General features: G+C 42.3%; 1 protein-coding gene across 3 annotated transcripts in view; it reads left to right on the forward strand.

Annotated features, from left to right (window-relative positions):
- The first annotated feature begins 2,091 nt into the window (after positions 1 to 2,091).
- The window catches only part of adam11 (ADAM metallopeptidase domain 11), a 49,489-nt gene continuing 24,795 nt past the window's right edge, over positions 2,092 to 26,785 (forward strand). Inside the window, exons 1-9 of one of the 3 annotated variants that reach the window (XM_055923003.1) lie at positions 2,092 to 2,582; positions 3,063 to 3,259; positions 12,018 to 12,043; positions 15,147 to 15,223; positions 15,819 to 15,885; positions 21,358 to 21,440; positions 21,566 to 21,629; positions 24,039 to 24,105; positions 24,691 to 24,833. In XM_055923003.1, coding sequence (XP_055778978.1) covers positions 3,109 to 3,259; positions 12,018 to 12,043; positions 15,147 to 15,223; positions 15,819 to 15,885; positions 21,358 to 21,440; positions 21,566 to 21,629; positions 24,039 to 24,105; positions 24,691 to 24,833 — 678 coding nt within the window. In that variant the 5' untranslated portion in view covers positions 2,092 to 2,582; positions 3,063 to 3,108. The remainder of the gene's footprint in view (positions 2,583 to 3,062; positions 3,260 to 12,017; positions 12,044 to 15,146; positions 15,224 to 15,818; positions 15,886 to 21,357; positions 21,441 to 21,565; positions 21,630 to 24,038; positions 24,106 to 24,690; positions 24,834 to 26,785) is intronic. The other 2 variants (XM_055922985.1, XM_055922994.1) reach the window with 2 other exon arrangements.

Raw genomic sequence — 26,785 nt, forward strand, 5'->3', positions numbered from 1 at the left:
TATCATGTTGTGGACTGTACTTCCTAAACCCAATATGAATTGATAAAGTAGACCATTGAAGTCTGAAGTTTACATACACCTTAGCCAAATACAATTAAACTCAGTTTTTCACAATTCCTGACATTTAATCCTAGTAAAAATTCCCTGTTTTAGGTCAGTTAGGATCACCACTTTATTTTAAGAATGTGAAATGTCAGAATAATAGTGATTTATTTCAGCTTTTATTTATTCACATTACAAGTGGGTCAGAAGTTTATATACACTCAATTAGTATTTGGTAGCATTGCCTTTAAATTGTTTAACTTGGGCACCAGTCCCTCCTGCAGCAAAGCACCCCCACAACATGATGCTGCTACCCCCGTGTTTCACGGTTGGGATGGTGTTCTTCGGCTTGCAAGCCTCCCCCCTTTCCTCCAAACATAACGATGGTCATTATGGCCAAACAGTTCAATTCTTGTTTCATCAGACCAGAGGACATTTCCCCAAAAAGTACGATCTTTGTCCCCATGTGCAGTTGCAAACTGTAGTCTGTCTTTTTTATGGCGGTTTTGGAGCAGTGGCTTCTTCCTTGCTGAGCAGCCTTTCAGGTTATGTTGATATAGGACTTGTTTTACCTTGGATATAGATACTTTTGTACCTGTCCTCCAGCATATTCATAAGGTCCTTTGGTGTTATTCTGGGATGGATTTTCACTTTTCTCACCAAAGTACATTAATCTCTCAAACAGAACGCGTGTCCTTCCTGGGTGGTATGACTGCTGCGTGGTCCCATGGTGTTTGTACTTGCGTACTATTGTTTGTACAGATGAACGTGGTACCTTCAGGCGTTTGGAAATTGCTCCTAAGGATGAACCAGACTTGTGGAGGTCTAATCTTGGCTGATTTCTTTGATTTTTCCCATGATGTCAAGCTAAGAGGCACTGAGTTTGAAGGTAGGCCTTGAAATACATCAACAGGTACACCACCAATTGACTGAGGCTAATTGACATAATTTATCAGAAGCTTCTAAAGCCATGACATAATTTTCTGGCATTTTCCAAGCTGTTTAAAGGCACAGTCAACTTAGTATATGTAAACTTCTAACCCACTGGAATTGAGATACAGTGAAATAATCTGTCTGTAAACAAATGTTGGAAAAATTACTTGTCATGCACAAAGTAGATGTCCTAACCGACTTGCCAAAACTATAGTTTGTTAACAAATGTGAGGAGTGGTTGAAAAATGAGTTTTAATGACTCCAACCTAAGTGGATGTAATCTTCCGACTTTAACTGTAAATTAGTTTCTAGTATTGTGCTCTACCTATTATAGGTATTTTATGCTGACTGCGGGCTTGTAGGGCAAGGGAGAAGGACTCTGAGGAGATGGATCTAAGTGCTGAGTGTAGACTCGGCTTGGTGAAGGGCAGCGATGGGTCGGTCGATGCATCCTTTTTAGCTCACCGCTACGTCAACCCCTCATACAGTTGACGCAGACAAATCTGATACCTAACCTTGTCTATTCCATTATTAGGATGTAGAATGTTTAACTGAGTGAACAGGTGAATACTTTACTGCATTAATGTGAATTTCCATTTATTTTAAAAATGAGTTGAAATCTTATCAGATTTCTATAGCTGGATTGTTTTGAGGAAGGTGGAGTTGGGGTAAGTATGCTTACTGCAAATAAGGTTAACACCATAGTTTTTTTTTTTTACTACACTACGATGGTGTGTTGTAGGGAAATGTGTATGTACCCTACTCTCTCGTCTGCCTATGCTGCCACTGTTATCATGTATTGTCTGCCTATACAGGTATTCCTATATGCAATCTAGGGGTTTGTCCCATTTCAGTACTATACCGCTGTTCAATGCAACCTAGTCCTTAAGTGCAAAACAGTATCTATGGGGCTCGTCGGACAATTTCAGTACATGGCGCTTTCCGCCAATACATAGATCGGTGTCAAACTGCACTCGCGCCTATATTACTTTCCTTTCTACTATGATACTTAGTGTGCTGGATACAGCTGCCTGACATTAAAGTTGCCACTGAATCTGCAGTTTGCGTTTTCTGAAAAAGAGACCGTGCTACCTGACAGGAATATGCAACAATAGGCTAGATGAGGGAGGGAGCACTGAGTCCCACGTGTTCCAGTCAACGCGGATTCGACGCCCCTCGCTTGCAATCGCTCCAGTTCACTTTTTCCAGCAACTCCGAGCCAAGGAAGAATGATCACATTTAACCGCTCAGCGTCACTCCCAATAGGTACTAGTATTCGCCTATAGTCTTCCCCGGCTTTGCCAGTAGTGATACACATTTGATCCATATTTTATGACGGTTTTTCTTAGCCTTTTGTTGGAGGATGAATAACCTTGTCAGAATATATTTTTCTAGATAGAGAACCCGTTCTTGGTCGTGATGTGGGTACATCGTTAAAGGGGTCCCCTGCGGCTCTTTGTAATTGTCACCTGCAGTTGGTCCACCAATTGTTTTATTTGTTTATTCAACGGTGTTGCTCCATGCAAATCCCGGGGACTATGTGAGCATCATGCTGGTGGTGCGATGCCTGGTGTTCGCTGCTGTGAGTGCGCGGTTTGCCGTGACAGGTAAGAGACTGGGGGGGTTAAAGCCGCGCTTTCTTCCCGCAAATGTAACCCTTAACGTTATACGTAGGCCTATAACTTTCCCTTCGTTATTAACGGGTTATTTTAAGATTTCCCGAGCTATTTAAGTCCCATTTTGCAGACTCCCTGTCATGAGAACTACGCGGTAAGATTTGCTGCATCAACAATTTCCCTCGTAACGCGCGCCTGCTGCCTTCGAGATGGGGATGGAGTCGGAGCTGTGCTCCAAGGTTCTGTAGTGGCAGCCTACGCAGTAAATCGCGTCCATGGGAGACTGCAGCAGACATCCACAACACCACCATCACAATAGTCAATCCCGGCGATAAAAGCGTGCCAATCGCTGGTTGTCGCCCGCTGTCAGTGCAGACATTTCATCATTCACGATAACAAAAGCCCTATTGATTGATCACCCTGCTTCTCTTCCCCTTTCTCTGGCTGCCTGCCTTAACCGCTCGGATGAAGGCTGGAGCAGCTCGGTGAGCAATAGAGGGGACAGGGAGACGTGGGAATGGCAGCCTTCGGAGGAGCAGGGGGACCGGGGACCTGCTGTGGAGGAAGTCACTCAGCCCAAGCGGCTCCTGCAACAGATCGACTCGGAGGGAGAGCTGGCTCACCGCCATCTGGACACTCGAGTCAAGAACCACACCGAGGGAGCACAGGTGAGTCCTATATTTTGTCTCCAGGTGACACACAAGAGAAGACAATTTCCCCAGTCATTATCAATATTTGCACAGACAGGTAGGCTACAGAACTAGCAATGTCAAGCTACTTCCAATCAGGCTTAATGGACATTGCTGAAAGGTGGTCACTGTCAGATCCAACTTTTGGGGTGCTTAAATATCCCATTCATCTTCGTTTTCCCTGTTTTGATTGCACAAAAACAAAGACTATATTGGACATAGATGTGAGTGTTCTTGCCCTCTCTCCACCAAATCTCACTAATGTAGCTGAAGGGAAACTCTTCCTCAAATTCATAGAAAACGCTATCTCTATTATCTCTATTGCCTCACCACAAATAAAATCCAAAATTAACCCCTTAGGTACAGCTTTATGACCTAGCTTTACGACTTATTCCTATAGACACTTGGGGCATGTATAAAAGTGTCATTTGGATGGATGGGCGATTCTCATGAAACCAGTTTTAACCATGGCAATAGCAAATTGAGTTAGTTGATTGTTGCAGATGCATCATTGCTTTCTATCATTCTGAAGTCTAAGACACCTATTTTTTGGCACAAGGTCTTATTTTAAATAATTTGTACATTTTCTCCAGAATTGTTTTATTTTTCACCCCAAATTCTCATTAACAAAATGCGTGCAGATTGAATTCTCGGGTAATTTCATACAATCTTACTTTAGAAAAACCTAACCTATTTAAATAAAACACAAAATATGTTGCTGTTTGTCCAGAAATCATCAAAATTGTATACTCATTGAAGTTTGCATTAAACTATAATATTTGTTACGTAAAAACAGTGTTTCTCATTATCGTAACACTTTTTCGAGCTGATGTAAAAACTACCCCCCCAAAATTAAATAAAGTTGTAATCCCCATGATGCATCATCTAGAGTAGTCCTTAGATGAGCACAAGTTCATTTCATTTCTTAACTTATTTGCCTTCAGAATGAGGATCTTATTCTCAAACACCCCCTTTACGACACTTGACCTTCTCAAGTGGGTTAACTGCCTGTTCATAGGCCGTCATTGAAAATAAGAATTTGCTCTTAACTGACTTACCTGGTTAAATAAAGGTTAATTTTTTAAATAATACTAAAAAGCTGAAATTGGGAAAATCTACCGGAGCCATTACCTTTCCAACATGGATGCATGAGTGGGCTTTAGTGATGTGGTCAATTGTTTGCTGACTCATAATGGCTGTCTCTTATTACTTGCAGATTCAACTAAGGGCCTCTCATTACCAAAACACAAATTTCTCATTACCGCAGAATTTTTTGGTCAATTTCAGTAATGAGAAACTTAATTTTGGTGATGATAATAAGCTAATTCTAATGTATTGTAACGACCCTGGGTTTATAAGCGCTGAAATCGACTCTGCCATTCGAGCATGCTTTTGCGGCACAGTCGATAGCGCGCCGGACCTCAGGCTAGCGACCTGCTCCCTGCTGTTTCATTACAGTATAATCAATGGGTGTGCAGTACTGGTAACTTAAATTATTTATTAGGACCATGCCTACATTGTATCGATTTGTTATTTATTTATTATTTTGTATTTTTTGGGGTAAAACATCAGTAGGGGTTGTCAAGAAATATGGGTGTATAAACCCCATTTAATTGACTTAAAACCACAATCTGGAGTTTGTGTTTGAGCAAATAGCAACCCTGCCACGTAAAGGAAGATATCCCCCATTTTGACATGTGTACCTGTTTTAGCGCTTACCTATACTGTTCTTTGACAGTTTTTGGTCCATATCCCACATATTTAGAATTTATTTATTTATTGTACTTTTTACCCCTTTTTCTCCCCAATATCCAATTGGTAGTTACAGTTTTTTATCGCTGCAACTCCCGCACGGACTCCCGCCATGCGTCCTCCAAAACACGGCCCCGCCAAGCCGCACTGCTTCTTGACACACTACTCGCTTAACCCGGAAGCCAGCCGCACCAATGCGTTGGAGGAAACGCTGTTAAGCTGGCGATCGAAGTCAACGTGCATGTGCCCGGCCCCGCCACAAGGAGTTGCTAAAGCACAATGGGACAAGGAAATCTCGGCCGGTCAAACCCTCCCCTAACCCGGACGACGCTGGGCCAATTGTGCGCCACCTCATGGGTCTCTAGGTCTACGACACAGCCTGGGATCGAACCCGGGTCTGTAGTGACGCTTCTAGCACTGCGATGCAGTGCCTTAGACCACTGTGCCACTCAGGAGGCCCATATTGAGATACTTTATAGGCATATCATGACAAGAAATGCATCTAAAATACTTTAGAACCACACATAGCCACATCCTAATACACCAATAATGGTGGTACAGACTGGGGAAATTACTTTTTCTCCAAAAAATTTGCTTTTTGAAAATGCAGGCACATAATTACAGTATTTATTAAAAAAGGGGTGTTTTAGTCAATTGTATTAAGATCAGTGAATTTAGTGTTATGCAAATAATTTGGGATTAACAAATGACACAATTTGATGTATTAGGTTACTGAATCTCTAATAGACCTCAGTGCAGTTTTTCAATGGCAAACTATGCAACGCTCATTACCGAAACATGGATTCTCATCTCCGAAACCTGCTTATCATTACCATAATGCACCAATATTAGGAAATATAAAATGTATGCTTTAGTAATTTTGGCTTAATCTTTTGTTCTTTATCCAAATATGTGTACATAAAAATAACATGTACAGTGCATTCGGAAAGTATTCAGACCCCTTCACTTTTTCCACATCTTGTTACATTACAGCCTTATTTTAAAATGGATTAAATAAATAAATATTCTCATCAATCCAGTACCCCATAATGACAAAGTGAAAACAGGTTTTTAGACATTTTTGCAAATATATTACAAATAAACAAACAAAATACCTTGTTTTTTAGACCCTTTGCTTTGAGACTCGAAATTGAGCTCGGGTGCATCCTTTTTAAATTGATCATCCTTGATGTTTCTACAAGTTGATTGGAGTCCACCTCAGGTAAATTCAATTGAAAGGACGTGATTTAGAAAGGCACACACCTGTCTATATAAGGTCCCACAGTTGACAGTGCGTGTTAGAGCAATAACCAAGCCATGAGGTCAAAGGAATTGTCCGTAGAGCTCCGAGACAGGATTGTGTCGAGGCACAGGTCTGGGGAAGGGTACCAAAAAATGTCTGCAACATTGAAGGTCCCCAAGAACAGAGTGGCCTCCATAATTCTTAAATGGAAGAAGTTTGGAACCACCAAGACTCTTCGTAGAGCTGTCCGCCCAGCCAAACTAAGCAATTGGGGGGGAAGGGCCTTGGTCAGGGAGGTGACCAGTCTGACAGAGCTCCAGAGTTCCTCTGTGGAGATGGGATAACCTTCCAGAAGAACAACCATCTCTGCAGCCCTCCACCAATTAGGCCTTTTATGGTAGAGTGGCCAGATGGAAGCCACTCCACTCATTTTTTGGTTATTACAAAATGCAGTGGTGTAAAAATACTTGAAAGTACTACTTACATTGGTTTTTTTTGGTTATCTGTACTTTACTATTTATATTTTGACATTTTTGACATTTTACATTTTAGTCATTTAGCAGACGCTCTTATCCAGAGTGACTTACAGTAGAGTGCATACATTTTATTACAATTTTTACATTTCATTACATTTTACATACTGAGACAAGGATATCCCTACCGGCCAAACCCTCCCTAACCCGGACGACGCTATGCCAATTGTGCGTCGCCCCACAATTGACAACTTGTACTTTTACTTCACTACACTCCTAAAGAAAATTATGTACTTTTTACTCCATTCTCTGACACCCAAAAGTACTCGTTACATTTTGCATGCTTAGCAGAACAGGAAACTTGTCTAATTCATACACTTATCATAAGGACATCCCTGGTCATCTCTACTGCCCCTGATCTGGCAGACTCACTAAACATGCTTTGTTGATGAATGATGTCTTGAGTGTTGGAGCATGCCCCTAGCTATCTGTAAATTAAAAGAAACAAGAAAATGATGCCATCTTGTTTGCTTTATGTAAGGAATTTTAAATTATTTATACTTTTGATACTTAAGTATATTTTAGCAATTACATTTACTTTTGATACTTAAGTATATTTAAACCAAATACTTTTAGACTTTTACTCAAATAGTATTTTACTGGGTGACTTTCACTTTTATTTGAGTAATTTTCTATTAAGGTATCTTTACTTTTACTCAAGTATGACAATTGAGTACTTTTTCCACCACTGGTAAAATGCACATGACAGCCCGCTTGGAGTTTTCCAAAAGGCACCTAAAGGACTCTCAGACCCTGAGAAACAAGATTATCTGGTCTGATGAATCCACGATTGAACTCTTTGGCCTGAATGCCAAGCGTCACATCTGGAGGAAACCTTGCACCATCCCTACAGTGAACCATGGTGGTGGCAGAATCATGCTGTGTGGATGTTTTTTAGCGGCATGGACAGGGAGACTAGTCAGGATCGAGGGGAAAGATGAATGGAGCAAAGTACAGAGAGATCATTGAATGAAACCTGTTCCAGAGCCCTCAGGACCTCAGACCTGGGTGAAGGTTTACCTTCCAACAGGACAACGACCCTAAGCACACAGCCAAGACAACGCAGGAGTGGCTTCGGGACAAGTATCAATGTCCTTGAATGGCCCAGCCAGAGTCCGGACTTGAACCCGATCAAACATCTCTGGAGAGACCTGAAAATAGCTGTGCAGCGGCGCTCCCCATCCAACCTGACAGAGCTTGAGAAGATCTGCAGAGACGAATGGGAGAAACTCCCCAAATACAAGTGTGCCAAGCTTGTAGCATCATACCCAAGAAGACTCAAGGTTGTAATCGCTGCCAAAGGTGCTTCAACAAAGTACTGAGTAAAGGGTCTGAATACCTATGTAAATGTGATATTTCAGTTTTTTTTTATATACATTTACAAACATTTAAAAAATCTTTTTTTGTTTTGTCATTATGGTTATTGTGTGTAGATAAGGGAAAGGTGGATTAATCCATTTTAGAATAAGGCTGTAATGTAACAAAATGTGGAAAAATTCAAGGGGTCTGAATAATATAATGACAAAACCAAGATTCAGAAAATACTGTGTTAATGAGAAATTACAAAATAAACGAATTTAAAATATAATTGTTTTCAGTCATGTTTAAATCAGGCCTTTTCATTTGGTGAGCAATGTAAAAAAACTAATTTAAAAAAACATCAGAAAATATTTTTACGGAACTTTGAAAACTGTTGCGGTATTTTTGCATTTGTACTGTAGTTGTGGAAAAATGCATAATATCTGATCAATAAACATAACAATTATTTTTAAATACAGAATTGCAAATCCTAATTTTAGTGGTCCAAGAGGAATTATGGTGGAAAATGTGTTTCTGTTTTGTCAAGTGCCAGTTTTGTGAGAATCACCCCCGGGAACTGGGTGCCAATTGGGATGGTGAGCTGCAGTGGCGACAAAGCCTATTTTTTGAGCAGTATAATGTAGGCATTGTTCTGCAGACTTTCAGTGTGTACTGAAATGTCATATAGGTTAGGTGATTTACAGTTATGGGGAGAATATAGGTTGCTTTAAAGAAGGGAGCAATGTGTGGCTTCCTCTTAAATGCAAAATGGAGCGAATAAGATCTTATAAATGAAAGATGCTTCAGAGAAGAATTGTTTTCTTCTCTAAATGAGATGAGAGATGAAATAATCACATTTTTTGCCGACTTGGTCTTATACCTCCTTCATTAGTCATTGCCAGGCAGAATAATTCTCTCATCAATGATTAAAATCCACATTTGATGTAGAAGAGGGAGACGGAATGGAAAGATAGTAGTCTAATAGGGTGTCACAGTGCTGGACCACAACTGATGAGAATCGTATTAATAGTTTAACCTAGCCCCAGATCTGCTTGTGCTGTATAGTTGGCAAGATGGCACAAACAGATCTGGGACCAGGCTATTTGGCTACTATAGTTAATAGCTACTAAAGAAGCCACTCTTAGAGGAGACTTGTCTTGTGTGACATAATGCTAGTCAGGTTAGCCTTTATTGCCACTTTTATTGCCTGGTGTATTTTCAAAGAAGCCCTTAATGTAAGGTCAATGGCTTGATATGGTATTGTCAGGTGTTCCCATCTTGGATGGGTACAAAGTACAAGATGCTTTTAACGTTACTCTGCTTTGATTGGTAGATCTGGATTAGTTGCCATTTGAAAACTTCCACAAAAGTGGATTGCTGTTTTGAAAGCTTACAAAAGTGGATTGATGTTTTGAAAGCTTACAAAAGTGGATTGATGTTTCTCACCCCTGGTTTAAACCGAGGTAGGTGGCATGATACCCCTTTCCCTTTCGATGCCCCGAAAGTGCTGAGCTGATATTGACCCCAACTGCATCCGCCTGCTTGGTCAAAAGGTCATAGCTGTTGTCACCACCAATCATTAAAGGAAATTAAATGACCTTTTTCCCAGGAGGAAGTTCACTGTCAGTCATTTCAATTCTCGTCAGTTTTGGACATCGATAGCTAGTACCCCTGTCCACACACACTCTTTCCATGGTGCTGATTCATCTGACCCCACCTGATACCCCATGGCAGCCACCCGTGGGGCGCCCTCCCTCTCCCGCCTGTCCGCGCCCCTATCACCTTTCTACACCTTTACCTGGTCTCTCCCATTACCCGCCCTATCAATACCATCTGCCAATCATTCAGCGAGGCAGGAAGATTCACCGTTTGAGGCAACCTTGAGTGCCCTCCAACACCGGCTGCCCAGCACTCGTGTGTAACCCAGACGACCTTCCTGAAACTCTGTCATTGCAGTGTTTCTGTATGAGGCCCTCTTTTACCTCAGTCAAATTGCTGAGCTACGATCCCTTCCTCCCCTTTCCATGTAATAATTTTCAATATTATCTAGTAGGAAAAACTGATCCTAGATCAGCACTCCCTACTCGAAATCGCTTTATAATTATACTAATCAGCTGCTCACCAAGGCCTTTAAGAGCAGGGCTGGATAAAGTCTGCACGCCCTAAAGCTGGTACAGTATTTCGGATAACTTATGCCCATTCCCTAGAAGTTAATGGCAAATAGGAATGATAATTGAGTAACATGCTAAATGTTATTTTTTTTTATATATCTCCTACGTTTCATTCCTTACCCAGATAAAGAGCAACTGTCTTTTAAACTTTTTACAGAGAAGATAGTTAAGGTCAGATACAGTACAACCAAACGACTCGCTGGAGTTATTAGACAGAAAGTCTTTGTGTCAGCACCTCTACAGCCATTAATATTCAGGTAGCAAGGCTCTCGACTCAGTCGACTGTCACAAACTGGGTTGAGATACAGCCCGTCTTAATTAGGCTGTCTAGGTTTGGCAGTGCCCCACCGCCGCTGTAAATTGAACGTATTTCTTACGCCTCCTATTTCCAACGCTTTCCGCCAGGCAGGCACACATACACTCAAACACACACTCGCACCAGCAGCAGCCTCCTGCACAGTAGGTCCTTAGCCCCAGCCACCGAGGTGGAGTAAGGGGCTAACTGCTAGACCAGGGGTCGCCAACCGGTCGATCGCAAGCTACCAGTAGCTCGCAGCCCACCTATGAGTAGCTTGCCAAACAATTCTGAAAGTAGATGCAATTTTCAAGTGTTGCATCGCAAACTGTCATAAATACATCTCACAAGTATCAGACACCGCAAGCTCCCAGCCACTATCTGATCAACGCAACATTGACATTATCCACCCATAGTAAGCCACTATTTGCTTAAAAAAAAAAAAAACCCTGTCTTTGTGTGGTGCGCGCGTTTGTTAATCACTCCGTGTGTAGACAGCCAGTTGATGTGATAACGGTCTTGTGGGTTGACAGAAATACTTTCTCCAAAACCTTCTCAATTAAATGTTAACTGCAAAAAAGGCTTGTCTGGCAGAAAAATATAATGAATATCATTTGTATCTATTATTAGTTATTTTCAAACTTTGCCATGAAATGAGCAGCAGCAGTAAAGAAGCATCGCTAGACCGGCACATAACATTGCACGTTCCTCGCTCGCTAGATGCGCAATTAAAGGGCCAGATGTGCAATTGAAGGGGAATTACTCTCAAAAATCAATAGTTTGTTAGTTTTCTTAAAAAACAACAACAATAAGTTCTTCTAATGTAATATAACCATTGACATGGACTCCGAACATCCAATTTCATTGTTTCTCAATGATCAATTGTAAATAAACCTAAAACCAGGAAAAATAAAACAGATAAAATATAATTGGGGAATATATAAAACAGAATTTGGTAGGGGAAAAAATCACTGATTTTATATGGCCCCACTTAGTTGTTAATTTCAAAAAATATATATACCAGGTATATTGACAGAAAGCATAGTGCACTACTTTCTCTTGTACACTAATGACCCGGGGAAGAGTTGCAGGGGAGATGAGAAGAATGTGCCTATCTGAAAGCAAAAAAAAAAGAGGAGCTCCCGACATGTTTTATTTTTTTAAAGGTAGCTCTCATGCTAGAAAAGGATTGGAGACGCCTGGGCTAGACAGTGGTATTGGGGATTGATAGGTAAAGCTGTTTTTCCCTCACTACCTGGAACAGGGTTGGGAGTTGGGACGTCGATCTTTATCTGACAGTGTTATTGTGGCTTTGATGGTACTCTGTCCTTCTATTCCTTTTTTTATTTGTTGCTCTCTGTCGATCTTTCTCACTGTGTTGCACTCTTTCTTTCTCTTCCTTTCTTTCGCGCTCTCGCTCTCTCTCTCTCTCAACCCTCCACAGAGGTACATTTTTGCCAAAACTATAAGGTATTGAATCATTTGTTTAAGACAATGAATGACTTGTGGCATGACAGATTCTGCATCTTGTCATCTAATGGAATGTGAATGAGTGATGATTATTCAGAAACTGTTCACACTGCTTGACTTTTTCAACCAAAAAAATTGTCACAGCCTGGATAAAACATTTATTAAATTGTTCTTTTTTTTGTCAATGGCCTACACAATGCCAGTGGAATGATGTTTTTCGAAATTTTTACAAATTAATAAAAAGTGAAAAGCTGAAATGTCTTGAGTTAATAAGAAGTTTTGTTTGTAACTTTGTTATGGTAAGCCTAAATATGTTTGTGAGTAGAACATTTGCTTCACAAGTCACTTAATAAGTTGCAGGGACTCACTGTGTGCAATAAGTGTTTAACGTGATTTTTGAATGATTACTACATCTCGGTACACCACACATACAATTATCTGCTGCCAATGACTGGAACGAACTGCAAAAGTCTCTAAAGCTGGAGACTCATATCTCCCTCACTAGCTTTAAGCACCAGCTGTCAGAGCAGCTCACAGATCACTCCATCTGTAAATAGCCCATCCAACTACCTCATCCCCATACTGTATTTATTTATTTATCTTGCTCCTTTGCACCCCAGTATCTCTACTTGCACATTCATCTTCTGCACATCTACCATTCTAGTGTTTAATTGCTATATTGTAATTACTTCGCCACCATGGCCTATTTATTGCCTTAACTTACCTCATTTGCACTCACTGTATATAGATTTTTTGTTTTCTTTTGTTCTACTGTATTATTGACTGTATGTTTTTGTTTATTCAATGTGTAACTGTATTGTTGTATGTCGAATTGCTATGCTTTATCTTGGCCAGGTCGCAGTTGCAAATGAGAACTTGTTCTCAACTAGCCTACCTGGTTAAATATATATTTTTTAATTACAAATAAAATAAATAAATCTGTAAGGTACCTCAGTCAAGCAGTGAATTTCAAACACAGATTCAACCACAAAGACCAGGAAGGTTTTCCAGTTCCTCGCAAAGACTGATACCTAGTGGTAAGAAATTGCAGACATTGAAAATCCCTTTGAGCATGTTGAAGTTATTAACTACACTTTGGATGGTTTATCAATACACCCAGTCACTACAAAGATACAGACGTCCTTCCTAACTAAGTTACCAGAGAGGAAGGAAACCGCTCAGGGATTTCACCGTGAGGCCAATGGTGACATTAAACCAGTTACAGAGTTTAATGGCTGTGATATGAGAACTGAGGATGGATCAACAACATTGTAGTTACTCCACAATACTATTCTAATTGACAGAGTGAAAAGAAGGAAGCCAGTACAGTATACAAATATTCCAAAACATGCATTCTGTTTGCAACAAGGCGCTAAAGTAATACTGCCAAAAATGTGGCAAAGCAATTTACTTTTTGTGCTGAATACAAAGTGTTCGAAGCAAATCCAATACAGCACATTGCTGAGTACCACGCTCAATATTTTCAAGCATGGTGGTGGCTGCATCATGTTGTGTTTGTGCTTGTAATCGTTAAAGACTCTGGAGTTTTTTCAGGGGGAAAAAAGGCAAAAAGAAAGGAGTTAAGCACAGGCAAAATCCTAGAGGAGAACATGGTTCAATCTGCTTTCCACCAGACACTGGGAGATGAATTCACTGTTCAGCAGGACAGTAACCTAAAACACAAGGACAAATCTACACTGGAGTTGCTTACTAAGAGGACAGTGAATGTTCCTGAGTGGCTGAGTTACAGTTTTGACTTAAATCTGCTTGAAAATCTATGGCAAGACCTGAAAATGCTTGTCGAGCAATGATCAACCAATTTGACAGAGCTTGAAGAATTTTGAAAAGAGTAATGGGAAAATGTTGCACAATCCAGGTGTGGAAAGCACTTAGACGCTTACCCAGACTCAGCTGTAATCGCTGCCAAAGGTGATTCTAACATGCATTGCCTCATGGGGTTGAATACCCGGGTGGCGCAGTGGTCTAGGGCACTGCATCGCAGTGCTAGCTGCGCCACCAGAGTCTCTGGGTTCGCGCCCAGACTGGGCTGGGTTCGCGCCCAGGCTCTGTCGCAGCCGGCCGCAACCGGGAGGTCCGTGGGGCGACGCACAATTGGCATAGCGTCGTCCGGGTTAGGGAGGGTTTGGCCGGTAAGTATATCCTTGTCTCAGTATGTAAAAAAATGTAATAAAAATGTATGCACTCTACTGTAAGTCGCTCTGGATAAGAGCGTCTGCTAAATGACTAAAATGTAAAAAAATGTAAATGAATATTTATGTAATCAAGATATGTTAGTGTTTTATTTATTTTGACACGTTAGCATTTTTCTTCCACTTTAATATTAGAGTTTTTTGTGAGTCAAAAAAATGTACAATTATTTCAATTTTAACCCCACTTTGTAACACAGCAACATTTTGAAAAAGTCAAGGGGTGTGAATACTTTCTGAAGGCACTGTACCTTTTAATAACCTTGGCCAGCCTTGCCTCAGTCCTGTCCTTACACCCTAAGTGTACCTGTATTTTCTCCAGTGGTGTAAAGTACTTAAGTAAAAATACTTTAAAGTACTACTTATGTTTTTGGGGGTATCTGTACTTTACTTTATTATTTATGTTTTCCAACATTTACTTCACTACATTCCTAAATAAAATAATGTACTTTTTACTCCATACATTTTCCCTGACACCCAAAAATACTCATTACATTTTGACAAGAAAATGGTCCAATTGACGCACTTATCAAGAGGTCATCCCTACTGTCTCTGATCTGGTGGACTCACTAAACACATGCTTTGCCTGTAAATTATGTTGGAGTGTGCCCCTGGCTATCGGTAATAAAAAAAATGGGGGTGTCTGGTTTGTATATTTGAGCAATTCCATTTACTTTTGATACTTAAGTATATTTAAAAACAAATACTTTTACTCAAGTGTAGTATTTTACTGGATGACTTTCACTTTTACTTTAGTCATTTTCTATTTAGGTATCTTTACCTTTACTCAAGTATGACAATTGAGTACTTTTTCCACCACTGATTGTCTCTCCCTATTGTGCTCACACACACACACACACTCCTCTCTAACTTTTCACCCTCCATCTCTCTCCCAGCCTGTCCATCTCGCCCAGAGCAGTTTCCTGGTGGAAACCTTTGGCAAATCTTTCATCCTGGACTTGGAGCTGAACCAGTGAGTTGACACACTGCTCTGACCCTCACTAGCATTCTATACAATACAGGATTGTGTTCAATTCAGCTTTCTATTCAGGACATTTTCATTCAAGTCACGAATAAAAAAAAATGTCCAATGTCGCCTATGTCGATTTTGTTGAATTTGAATTAACTTTCCGAATTGTCTGAATTTAAAAAACGGAATTTACCCCAACCCTGATACAATCCATCTAGGGTTTCTTCACTAGAATGGAATGTCTAAAACATTGTAGATGATGGTAACATTTTGAGGCTCGTAGACTAAAGCTAAATCACGGCATATACTCGCCTCCTCCTCCTCACCAACACATTGGACACATTATTCTAATGGATTGTGTTCATATAGCGATCCTCACTAGCTCTCAAAGTGTTTTTTCATGGCGTAGAGGTAACTGGCCCCATCCTTCCACCACCCCTTTTCTACTCAATGCCTCCATCAATCCAATTGGATTTGTACAGTGCTTTTTAACAAATGTGTTTTGTATGCGCTTGTCTCTTGTAATGATTATGCCTGAATGGGAAATGTCATTGCTCGCTCGCTCTCTCTCTCTCTCCCTCTCTCTTTCTTTCCCCAGCAATCTCCTGTCTTCGGATTATGTGGAGCGGCACTTTGACGACGAAGGGAGGCCGTCTCAAAACATGGTAGAACTTGTTTTCGCCCATCCAACCATCCATCCACTAGGGTGTAGACATGAAGGTTGGCTGATGAGTGTCTAGTATGATCATCAAACGCAACACCTCAAGCATTCAAAGATGACTTAATAGTGGCTTATAAGTGTGCTATAACACACCATAACGAAGATTATGACGCAGTACTAATGATGTGCTGCTCATTGGCATAGACTTTATAAATGCATCACACTGATTGCCGTTATAATGCTGTATGACCCTTGGGTAAAAAGTGCAATTATGAAGCACTATGTCACTACATTTTATAAGTGATTATGATTATACTTATAATGCATTACGAGTATTGGTATATGGAATTATGAGCCTATACAAGTCTTTATGTGTGTCTATAACTATGCTTCTACTGTATTATTACTCCAGTGTGTGTGTGTGTGTGTGTGTCAGAGGACTTATTTGGAGGACTGAGAGGTGTCTTGTTCCTGCAGACATGAATAGCTAGTCCTGCGGTGCGGAAGTTTAATGAAATTGGAGAGATGCAATTACACCGGTCGTTTTGCAAGGTCACTGTCTAACCCCCTTTTAAGGTGCCCGAGACGGACTTAACCGAAAAAGGATTCACGGCTAGATAGTGCAACGTCATGTACTTGTTTAGTTTCGAATTTGGTCTAGTCTTAATTTATCCGTTTGTCTTCTCGTTTTGTCCTCGAGTGTGATGGTAAATAAAAACAGTTTGAGAAACTTAGCTTTCTGCCATCTTGGAATTGGCACTTTCCCCTCCTATTTTGGCCACTTCTCTCCCTTAGTTGAGACTTGGTAGCAGTATTTGATAGGGCTGTAACAAAACAGGGCTGTTTTATTCTAGTTTGTCAGTACCAATTAGCATCCGTCATTCTCATTGGCTGTGTCCTTGGATAGGTGTGGCATCTCCTTCAACTCCTCCCTTAATGGGGTATCCCCTCCTCTCTTCTGTTCATTAACAAACAAGTGGTTCTGCAAAATCAGCAGGGCTGCTGAGTTGCCCTTCATTCAGATATTAGCTGCATTTCCACCTCGTTGATCATGCAATGGCACGTGCATCACAGGCTCCAGAACAAGAAGCTCCAGGCTGTATCACAACCGGCCCGTGATTGGGAGTCCCATAGGGCAGCCCACAATTGGCCCAGTGTCGTCCGGGTTTGGCTGTGGTAGGCCGTCGTTGTAAATAAGAATTTGTTCTTAACTTACTTGCCTAGTTAAATAAAGGTTAAATAATAAATAAATAAAAACTAATAAATGAGTGGGTGTGTGCGTTTCTACTGAGCGTGTCCTCCGCAGAGTCCCCCTCTCCCCAGGGTTCCAGACTGCGACCTTTTAGTTCCATTTTGCGACTATTTGACTTGGCTGTGCGGGTAAACATTTTAGCTGGTTGTATCGGTGCGAGCTGCACCTTCTACATGGTCACCTCACTTAAACCTTCCATTTTTGGGGCTGCTAAAACCATGATTTGGTCAAACAGTAAAGTGCTTTATCCTCATGATTCCTGTATTGGAGGTGTCTGACTTGCTGCTGTGCCTGTTTCGGTGGGCCTGCTGCTGTGTCTGTTTCGGTGGGCCTGCTGCTGTGCCTGTTTCGGTGGGCCTGCTGATGTGATTAGCGAGCCACTCTCCGGGAGAATGAAAGCTCAGTAGCAACTATTTTACAAATAAGATATTTGATATGGCTTTGAGATACATTTCCATTTTTTATTAGGACATTTACATTAACTGTTAGATTTATACATGGCTACTAGCAGTGGGTATTATATTTAGAGTTGGCGATCTAGATGAAGTGTTTTGAGTTTTACACTTCCTCAAGTGGTGAATTAGCCTATGATATACAGTGGGGGGAAAAAGTATTTAGTCAGCCACCAATTGTGCAAGTTCTCCCACTTAAAAAGATGAGAGAGGCCTGTAATTTTCATCATAGGTGCACTTCAACTATGACAAAATAAGAAAAAAAATCCAGAAAATCTCATTGTAGGATTTTTAATGAATTTATTTGCAAATTATGGTGGAAAATACGTATTTGGTCACCTACAAACAAGCAAGATTTCTGGCTTTCACAGACCTGTAACTTCTTATTTAAGAGGCTCCTCTGTCCTCCACTCGTTACCTGTATTAATGGCACCTGTTTGAACTTGTTATCAGTATAAAAGACACCTGTCCACAACCTCAAACAGTCACACTCCAAACTCCACTATGGCCAAGACCAAAGAGCTGTCAAAGGACACCAGAAACAAAATTGTAGACCTGCACCAGGCTGGGAAGACTGAATCTGCAATAGGTAAGCAGCTTGGTTTGAAGAAATCAACTGTGGGAGCAATTATTAGGAAATGGAAGACATACAAGACCACTGATAATCTCCCTCGATCTGAGGCTCCACGCAAGATCTCACCCCGTGGGGTCAAAATGTTCACAAGAACGGTGAGCAAAAATCCCATAACCACACGGGGGGACCTAGTGAATGACCTGCAGAGAGCTGGGACCAAAGTAACAAAACCTAACATCAGTAACACACTACGCCGCCAGGGACTCAAATCCTGCAGTGCCAGACGTGTCCCCCTGCTTAAGCCAGTACATGTCCAGGCCCGTCTGAAGTTTGCTAGAGAGCATTTGGATGATCCAGAAGAAGATTGGGAGAATGTCATATGGTCAGATGAAACCAAAATAGAACTTTTTGGTAAAAACTCAACTCGTCGTGTTATGAGGACAAATAATGCTGAGTTGCATCCAAAGAACACCATACCTACTGTGAAGCATGGGGGTGGAAACATCATGCTTTGGGGCTGTTTTTCTGCAAAGGGACCAGGACGACTGATCCATGTAAAGGAAAGAATGAATGGGGCCATGTATCGTGAGATTTTGAGTGAAAACCTCCTTCCATCAGCAAGGGCATTGAAGATGAAACGTGGATGGGTCTTTCAGCATGACAATGATCCCAAACACACCGCCCAGGCAACGAAGGAGTGGCTTCGTAAGAAGCATTTCAAGGTCCTGGAGTGGCCTAGCCAGTCTCCAGATCTCAACCCCATAGAAAATCTTTGGAGGGAGTTGAAAGTCCGTGTTGCCCAGCAACAGCCCCAAAACATCACTGCTCTAGAGGAGATCTGCATGGAGGAATGGGCCAAAATACCAGCAACAGTGTGTGAAAACCTTGTGAAGACTTACACAAAACGTTTGTCTTCTGTCATTGGCAACAAAGGGTATATAACAAAGTATTGAGATAAACTTTTGTTATTGACCAAATACTTATTTTCCACCATAATTTGCAAATAAATTCATTAAAAATCCTACAATGTGATTTTCTGGATTTCTTTTTCTCATTTTGTCTGTCATTGTTGAAGTGTACCTATTATGAAAATTACAGGCCTCATCTTTTTAAGTGGGAGAACTTGCACAATTGGTGGCTGACTAAATACTTTTTCCCCCACTGTAAGTGTACAAGAACATTTTAAATAACATTCTGAAGCCTTATTTTCGACAGTAAAATATAACAACACAATGGCCTATTTGTCAAACCAAAATTCGTGACAATCAGTGGATTAGGTTGCACATCAAAATATTGAAATATGCATTCCTGCATGTTAGATGAAACAACTTATTTCTTGAATAGCATCTCAGTAGTGTATTATACCTTGAATGACTTGAATGATCCCCCTCCGTCCTGCCTCTCCTCTGAAAGTGTGTGTGTGTGTGTGTGTGTGTGTGTGTGTATGCGTGGATGTGTCCAGCCTCTCCTCCTCTGAAAGGACACTCAATCCACCTCGTTCACTAATGGCCGCAGTAGAGTGTGAGCCAATCTGATTTCCTCCACTTATCCTTGTAATCCTGCCCTTTTATTTATTTATTTATTTATTTATCTCAGTCCCGTGCTAAGTGCTCTGACTTGGCTTCCTTTCTAATTGGTATGAATGGCCCCAGGGTCTCACCCACTAAAGACACAGGAGAAATTAAGCTAACGCTAAGCTAGAGTTTATTATGGCTAGCTCATGCTAAACCGCTACCAATGATACTTTTAACTAAGCCAAGATGGGACAAATGGGCCTTTTTACAGTGGAAACCATAGAAGCACAGTTGGCAGGACAAGGAACGACATGGGCAGAGCCAAGCAAGAGCTAACGTGATCCTATTGGTGCAATTTATCATGCATTTGCTCATTTCTGTTAGTGAACGCCTACTCTCTGAAGTGCTGAATGTGCAAGCCAAGAACTCTTAACTGCCATTTGCGCTCCTCCAACCAATCCCGTTTTTAAAAACTTTGGCAAAGGGTCAAATCTACACAACTTAGTGCGCTCTGTTCATAACAGATTTTAGTTTTGGGAACAGAACTGTATTAAGATCAAGTGTTTCATCTATGAGAAAATTTGCGGAATGTTGGCCCAGTTTCATCTTGCTCCATCTTCTCCCTATGGCCGCACGCACACACGCAGAACTTCATCTCATCGCCATATTTGGTGGTGAGTGGAAGCCCCCACTGAATGCTTCAGGTTTTTACTGCTCGCACGCTAAACCGCTACAGGAGAGAAATTAAGCTAAGCTAAGGTTCATTATAGCTAGCTCGCACGCTTAACCACTACAGGAGAGAAATTAAGCTAAGCTAAGGTTCATTATGGCTAGCTCGCACGCTTAACCAATACAGGAGAGAAATTAAGCTAAGCTAAGGTTTATTATGGCTAGCTGGCACGCTGAACCACGACAGGAGAGAAATTAAGCTAAGCTACACTAAGGGTCATTATGGCTAGCTCATACACAATCTTGCCTTCATTCTGGAAAAAGAACTGGACGGATGCATGTTGCTGGAAAGGGATCGGCCATGTTGCTTGTGTGTTTCAGACCAGTGCAGATTAAGGAAAGAGCAGAGGAGGCCACTGTAGTCTATTGAGACGCAGCGTTGGTCTGTCTGGTTGGATACGGTTGGAGTAAGGTTTGACCAAGCGGGAAATAAACACGAGCCCGAAGGTTGTTGCTTGAACGGTCTAAATAGTTATAGTTCGCTTCACTTGAACACAGCTTTTCTTCTGTTGTTTAGCGTGTGAGACGACAGTGGGCTCAGATGACAGTGGTGCATAACTTATTGGTGCTCGTTACACTGACTGAGTGACACACACACAAACACACGCACAGACAGACACGGATGTCTTCCTAGTCTAATACACACACATCTGATTCTCAACCACACATGTCTGGTGATGAAATATAGTCTCTGCTGTCCTTCACGCATCATTAGCCACTGTAGGTGTAGGTTCTCTCCTCTGATTTATAGCAGTTACTGATACAGCTTTGTTGACCAAGCAGCTCATTCAGACCCACTCTTGGGGGGTGTTGCTGCACACTTAATCAGGGGTGTTGATTGCATTTTCGTCATTGGTTAGCTGACTCTATTTCATCGACTTGTGCCTTTCTTTATTTAACTTGGGAGGGCAAAGTAGAATTAATACTGAGTGACTGGGTGTGTGTGTTTTTACAGGGAGGGGAACACTGTTACTACCACGGGCGACTGAGGGGGGTACGAGGCTCGTGGGTTGCTCTCTCTACCTGCCATGGATTACGGTGAGTCGAGTCTATGCCCACTCTCTGCCCATTCCATGCCTCACTGTTTGTCTCAACCCTACCAGAGATCCCATTTGTTACTACTAACTCTACTAGCCTCACTCTTGCTTTCTGTCTATCTCCAGTGGGATGTTTTCGGATGGGAACTTCTCCTACGGGATCGAGCCTGTTCTCAATACCAGTGGGGAGGTGAGTATGAATAAGGGAAGAGGATGTAGGGTTGGATACCCTTAGATGTAAAATGGGGAGTTGCTGGTGGATTCGTCTCGAAAGTGGCTCCAGCGTACTGCTCAGTAGAGACAGTCTGTTCCTCCTCTCTCTCTCTGCATCGGACTCTTTCAACTCTCTTTCCCTCTCCGTTGTTTACCTCTTTATCTCTCCCTCTCTCACTCACTGGCAGCACAGACAGCGATACTCCATCTGTGTTGTGCAGTGCGAAAAGTATTGAGTTGATACACAGTCCCATGGTGTGTGTGAGAGAGAGAGAACTAATTAACTATACTAAGACTGGAATTCAATAAAATGCACCATAGCAATGTTGGTGCAGTGTCGTCCTTTACAAGCTACTGCCTGCACACGCACTTTTTATCCTGAAATCTGGAAGCGTATAGTAAGTTTGGAAGTGCTAGTGGACTTTTCAACTACCCCCCCCCCCCCCCCCAAAAAGTTCTGATTTTGTTTGTCCATGGGGAGAAAACGAGTTGCTGTGTAAAAGCGAATGACACAATGTGGGCTTGATGGAATTGACAGCTGAATCTATTTTTCTTTTATTTCTTCCCGTAAATCTCCAAGACCGTTCAGTGCTGACTCGTTGGCGGTCTTTGAATCTATCGCTTTAACCTCTGTCCCATCTGTCTCCTCCTTCTGTTCAGGATGAACTATAACCCCCTGTTTGCCATCCAAGCCAAAGCCATTTTATATATACCCGAACAGTATAAGGTTCTGGTCCCAGCCATACATTAGAAACCCCACAGAGGACACCATCCTTGATGTCTGTAGACAAATAAGCCACACACTTGGCTCTAACATGATTATGCACTGTGTATAGTTCATCCCAGCCATTCTATTTAGCTCAAACGTGAGTAGTGGGGGGAAATACGTTCACTCCCAGCCTTGGATGTCAGAGGCAAGCAGCACCAGTATAGGATGATATAATATGTCAACCAACGTGATATTATGGCTTTGTCCCATACTCCTCTACTTTGTGGACCTCTCCTTTTGAGAGATCAGTTTTGGCTGCGAAATAGAGTGGGAGGAGAGAGGAAAAGTGAGTGTGGAAGAAAAGGAGAGAAAAGCGAGGGGTAGGATAGAAGAGGCTGAAGGCTATTCCATTAGGGCGACAGGCAATCGAGGTACGGTACACAGCTCCATTACATGGACTGGAACGATAGATCGATGTGGCCTCTCCCTCCTGAATATCGGATGGCCTCCCCTTTCCCCCAGATGGGTCATTTTCATAAAGTATTCAGCTCCTCTGCTCAAGTTTGACTCTCCATGCAGCCCTGAAATGCTCGATGATGCCATCCTGAAAGCCCAGCAATGGATCAATTATGCATTATAGCGCTTTGCTTTCTTTATTACGTATACGCTATGTGACCGAAAGTATGTGGACACCTGCTCGTCGAACGTTTCATTCCAAAATCATGGCCATTTAATATGGAGTTGGTCCACCCTTTGCTGCTATATCAGCCTCCACTCTTCTGGGAAGGCTTTCCACTAGATATTGCTGCGGGGACTTCCATTCAGCCACAAGAGCATTAGTGAGGTCTGATGTTGGGCGATTAGGCCTGGCTTGCAGTCGGCGTTCCAATTCATCCCAAAGGTGTTCGATGGGGTTGAGGTCAGGGCCAGTCAAGTTCTTCTTCGATCTCGACAAACCATTTCTGTATGGACCTCGCTTGGTGCACGGGGGCATTGTCATGCTGAAACAAGAAAGGGGCTTCCCTAAACTGTTGCCACAAAGTCGGAAGCACAGAATCGTCTAGCATGGCATTGTATGCTTTTGCGTGAACATTTTTCTCTTCACTGGAACTAAGAGGCCTAGCCCGAACCATGACAATCAGCCCCAGACCATTATTCCTCCTCCACCAAACTTTACAGTTGGCACTATGCATTGGGTCAGGTAGCATTCTCCTGGCATCGGCCAAACCCAGATTCGTCTCTCGGACTGCCAGATGGTGAAGCGTGAGAGAAGGCTTTTTCACTGCTCCAGAGTCCAATGGCGACGAGCTTTACACCAATCCAACCGACACTTAACATTGTGCATGGTGATCCTAGGCTTGTGTCCGGCTGCTCGGACATGGAAACCCATTTCATGAAGCTCCCGACGAACAATTCTTGTGCTGACGTTGCTTCCAGAGGCAGTTTGGAACTTGGTAGTGAGTGTCGTAACTGAAGACAGACTATTTTTACGCGCTTCAGCACTCGGCAGTCCCGAGTGCTGGACAGGGTGGCAAAAGGGGGGGTGATCAGTCAATAACAGTTATAGCACTTAATCATCGTCAACCAATATGTCATAAGAATGGTGGGTACTAACTTTTTCTGTATTTACAACTCATTGGTTCTAACTCTGTTGCGGCTCTGTGTGTACTACTGTAGAAGCAGAATGATCACGTGGTGTATCGAATGCCTGACCTGGACCTGCTACTGTCACTACAATGTCCAGGTAAAATCTTTAGCTGACCTTTAACTAACCCATCTCTCCTCTGTGTCCGTCATCACCTACCTTTGCCAATGTCTTTTTGGGGTGCATCTCAATAGTCTAAATTTGAGTTTTCTCCTCGCCTCCTCCTTTCCTCTTGTCTCCAGTTCTAAAGCCTTAAAATATTCTGTTTTTTCCGTCTGTGTTAGTTTTTGCTCTTCCATGAGCTCCCCTGCTTCACTCACCTTTCCTCTCGACGGGGACACAGTACATGCCCATCTTTTTCTCTCTCTCTCTCTCCCCATCTCCTGCTTGCTGGCTGCCCTCCTTGTCCTCTCCTTGGTCTTCATATGGCCTCGCTCCACCACACTGTCTGCAGGATATTGATTTCCTCTGTGGATCATTTGACAAAAATGGACATGGCTTCACTGACAGAAGGGACTGATGGGTGTGCACTCATCATATCACCTCTTCTCCCTCCTACACTGTTCTCCCTCCTACCCTCTTCTCCCTCCTACCCTGTTCTCTCTCCTCTCATCCTCTTCTCTCTCCCCTTCCGCACTCCTACCCATTTGCCCCCTCCCTTTCTCCTTTTCCCCTCCTTCACAGGTTGCTCATTGAACCGCAGTGACACTGAAGGGAAGTCTGAAAATGACAGTGACCCTGCTGGTGGTGGTGATGATGATGGTATCTTGTCAGAGCCGGAGGAGCCCATCTTCACAGAGGAAGGGTTGAGCCGTTCAAAGAGACAGGTGAGGAGCTGATGTCCTGATAAGCTGTCACACACATACACTCATGCATGTGCGAACACATATACACACACACACCTGTAAACACCCACTGTTGCCACACACACAAAGCTACAGTTGCCGCACAGTGTTGCCAAATACACACTGCTTGCAGAGACACTAACAAAAACTGAGTACAAGCCAATAATGTAACACGACACAATGGCACAACAAAGTCAATGTTTTACAATGCAACACATTTAATCTCACGCGGAACACAATCAATTTGTTATCGTTATGTGCTCACAAATATCCCTTGCGTATTGGCTGATGTGTAGCAAGAGTAGAATGCCCCCGAGTAACCAGAGCCAGCCACCGTTATATCACTTTCAGACACAGCGATTTAATAGCAGGTAAATCGAGGCTGAAATCAAAGTGTTGCTGCCCTTCTCAAGGACAAAAACTTGGGCTGCAGTAGCTGCAGTACATTCCAATATGGTTAGTAGGGTATGTGTTCTCAACTGAGGTGAATAAGGTTGCATCTGAAATTGTACTTTATTCCATATACAGTGCACTACTTTTGACCCGGGCCCGGTTTCCGAAAAAGAATGTTAAGGCTAGGTCCATCTTTAGAAGCTTCGTAGGAGCATCGTTAAACCCCGAGCTATTTCCCGAGACCATCTTGTTAATTAACGTTGCACTTGGAAACACTCATGATCTAACGCCGGCCTCAGACCACTCGTAGAACAGCTACGTGCGTCGTTAGATGCTGTTTTGCCCTCCCGTGTCACTTCACACCGAGAAGATCGCTTGGATTATCAGTCTCGCTCTGTGACCGCCGACGACTTCAGAACGACGTTGACTACAAACAAATCCCCAGTCCACCTGGCCTTGCTGCTGTCCCAGATTCAACTGTTCTGCCTGTGGTTATGGAACCCCTACCTGTCCCAGACCTGCTGTTTTCAACTCTTAATTATCGGCTATGAAAAGCCAACTGACATTTATTCCTGATTATTATTTGACCATGCTTGTCATTTATGAACATTTTGAACATCTTGGCCATGTTCTGTTATAATCTCCATCCGGCACAGCCAGAAGAGAACTGGCCACCCCTCATAGCCTGGTTCCTCTCTAGGTTTCTTCTTAGGTTTTGGCCTTTCTAGGGAGTTTTTCCTAGTCACCGTGCTTCTACACCTGCATTGCTTGCTGTTTGGGGTTTTAGGCTGGGTTTCTGTACAGCACTTCGAGATATTAGCTGATGTACGAAGGGCTATATAAAATAAACTTGATTGATTGAAATACAAAGTTGCCATTGTCTTTGCAGTTGATAACAAACAAGTGACGTATAACAAGATGTTTCAAATAAAAACCACGGTGACTGCAATTAAATATAAATACGGTAGGCTATAGGCCTATTTCGATCATATTGAAATACATGTAAGATTATTTGTAACTTATTTTGTACATAATGTTTCTGCAACCGTATCTTACGGCAGAACAGAGCATCTGGATATCAGGACAGCGATCACTCACCTCGGATTAGAGGAAGATTTTTTCAACAACAAGCTAGACTCACATGATATTCCACAAACACCCGGCAGGGCCGACATCCCAGTTATTCGCAAGAGGAAGCGACGCAGGTACAGAGGACGACGAGCCGGATGCCTCGTCAGGACCCGCAGAAGGCGAGTAGGAAGGCTGTTGTTACGTCAATATTACTCGCCAACGTGCAGTCATTGGACAATAAATTAGACGAGGTACGATCACAAATATCCTACCAACGGGACATTTAAAAACGTTTTTCGCATTATTGGTTAGAGCCTGTAAGTAAGCATTTCACTGTAAGGTCTACTACACCTGTTGTATTCGGCGCACGTGACAAATAAACGTTGGTTTGATTTGTTCTATTTAGCTACTTGGAGGCTACTGTCTGTAATGTGTCTCAATATATTTCATGACGTGTAGTCTAACGTGCG

Source organism: Salvelinus fontinalis, chromosome 1, assembly GCF_029448725.1.
Source record: "Salvelinus fontinalis isolate EN_2023a chromosome 1, ASM2944872v1, whole genome shotgun sequence".
In the NCBI taxonomy this organism is placed as follows: domain Eukaryota; kingdom Metazoa; phylum Chordata; class Actinopteri; order Salmoniformes; family Salmonidae; genus Salvelinus; species Salvelinus fontinalis.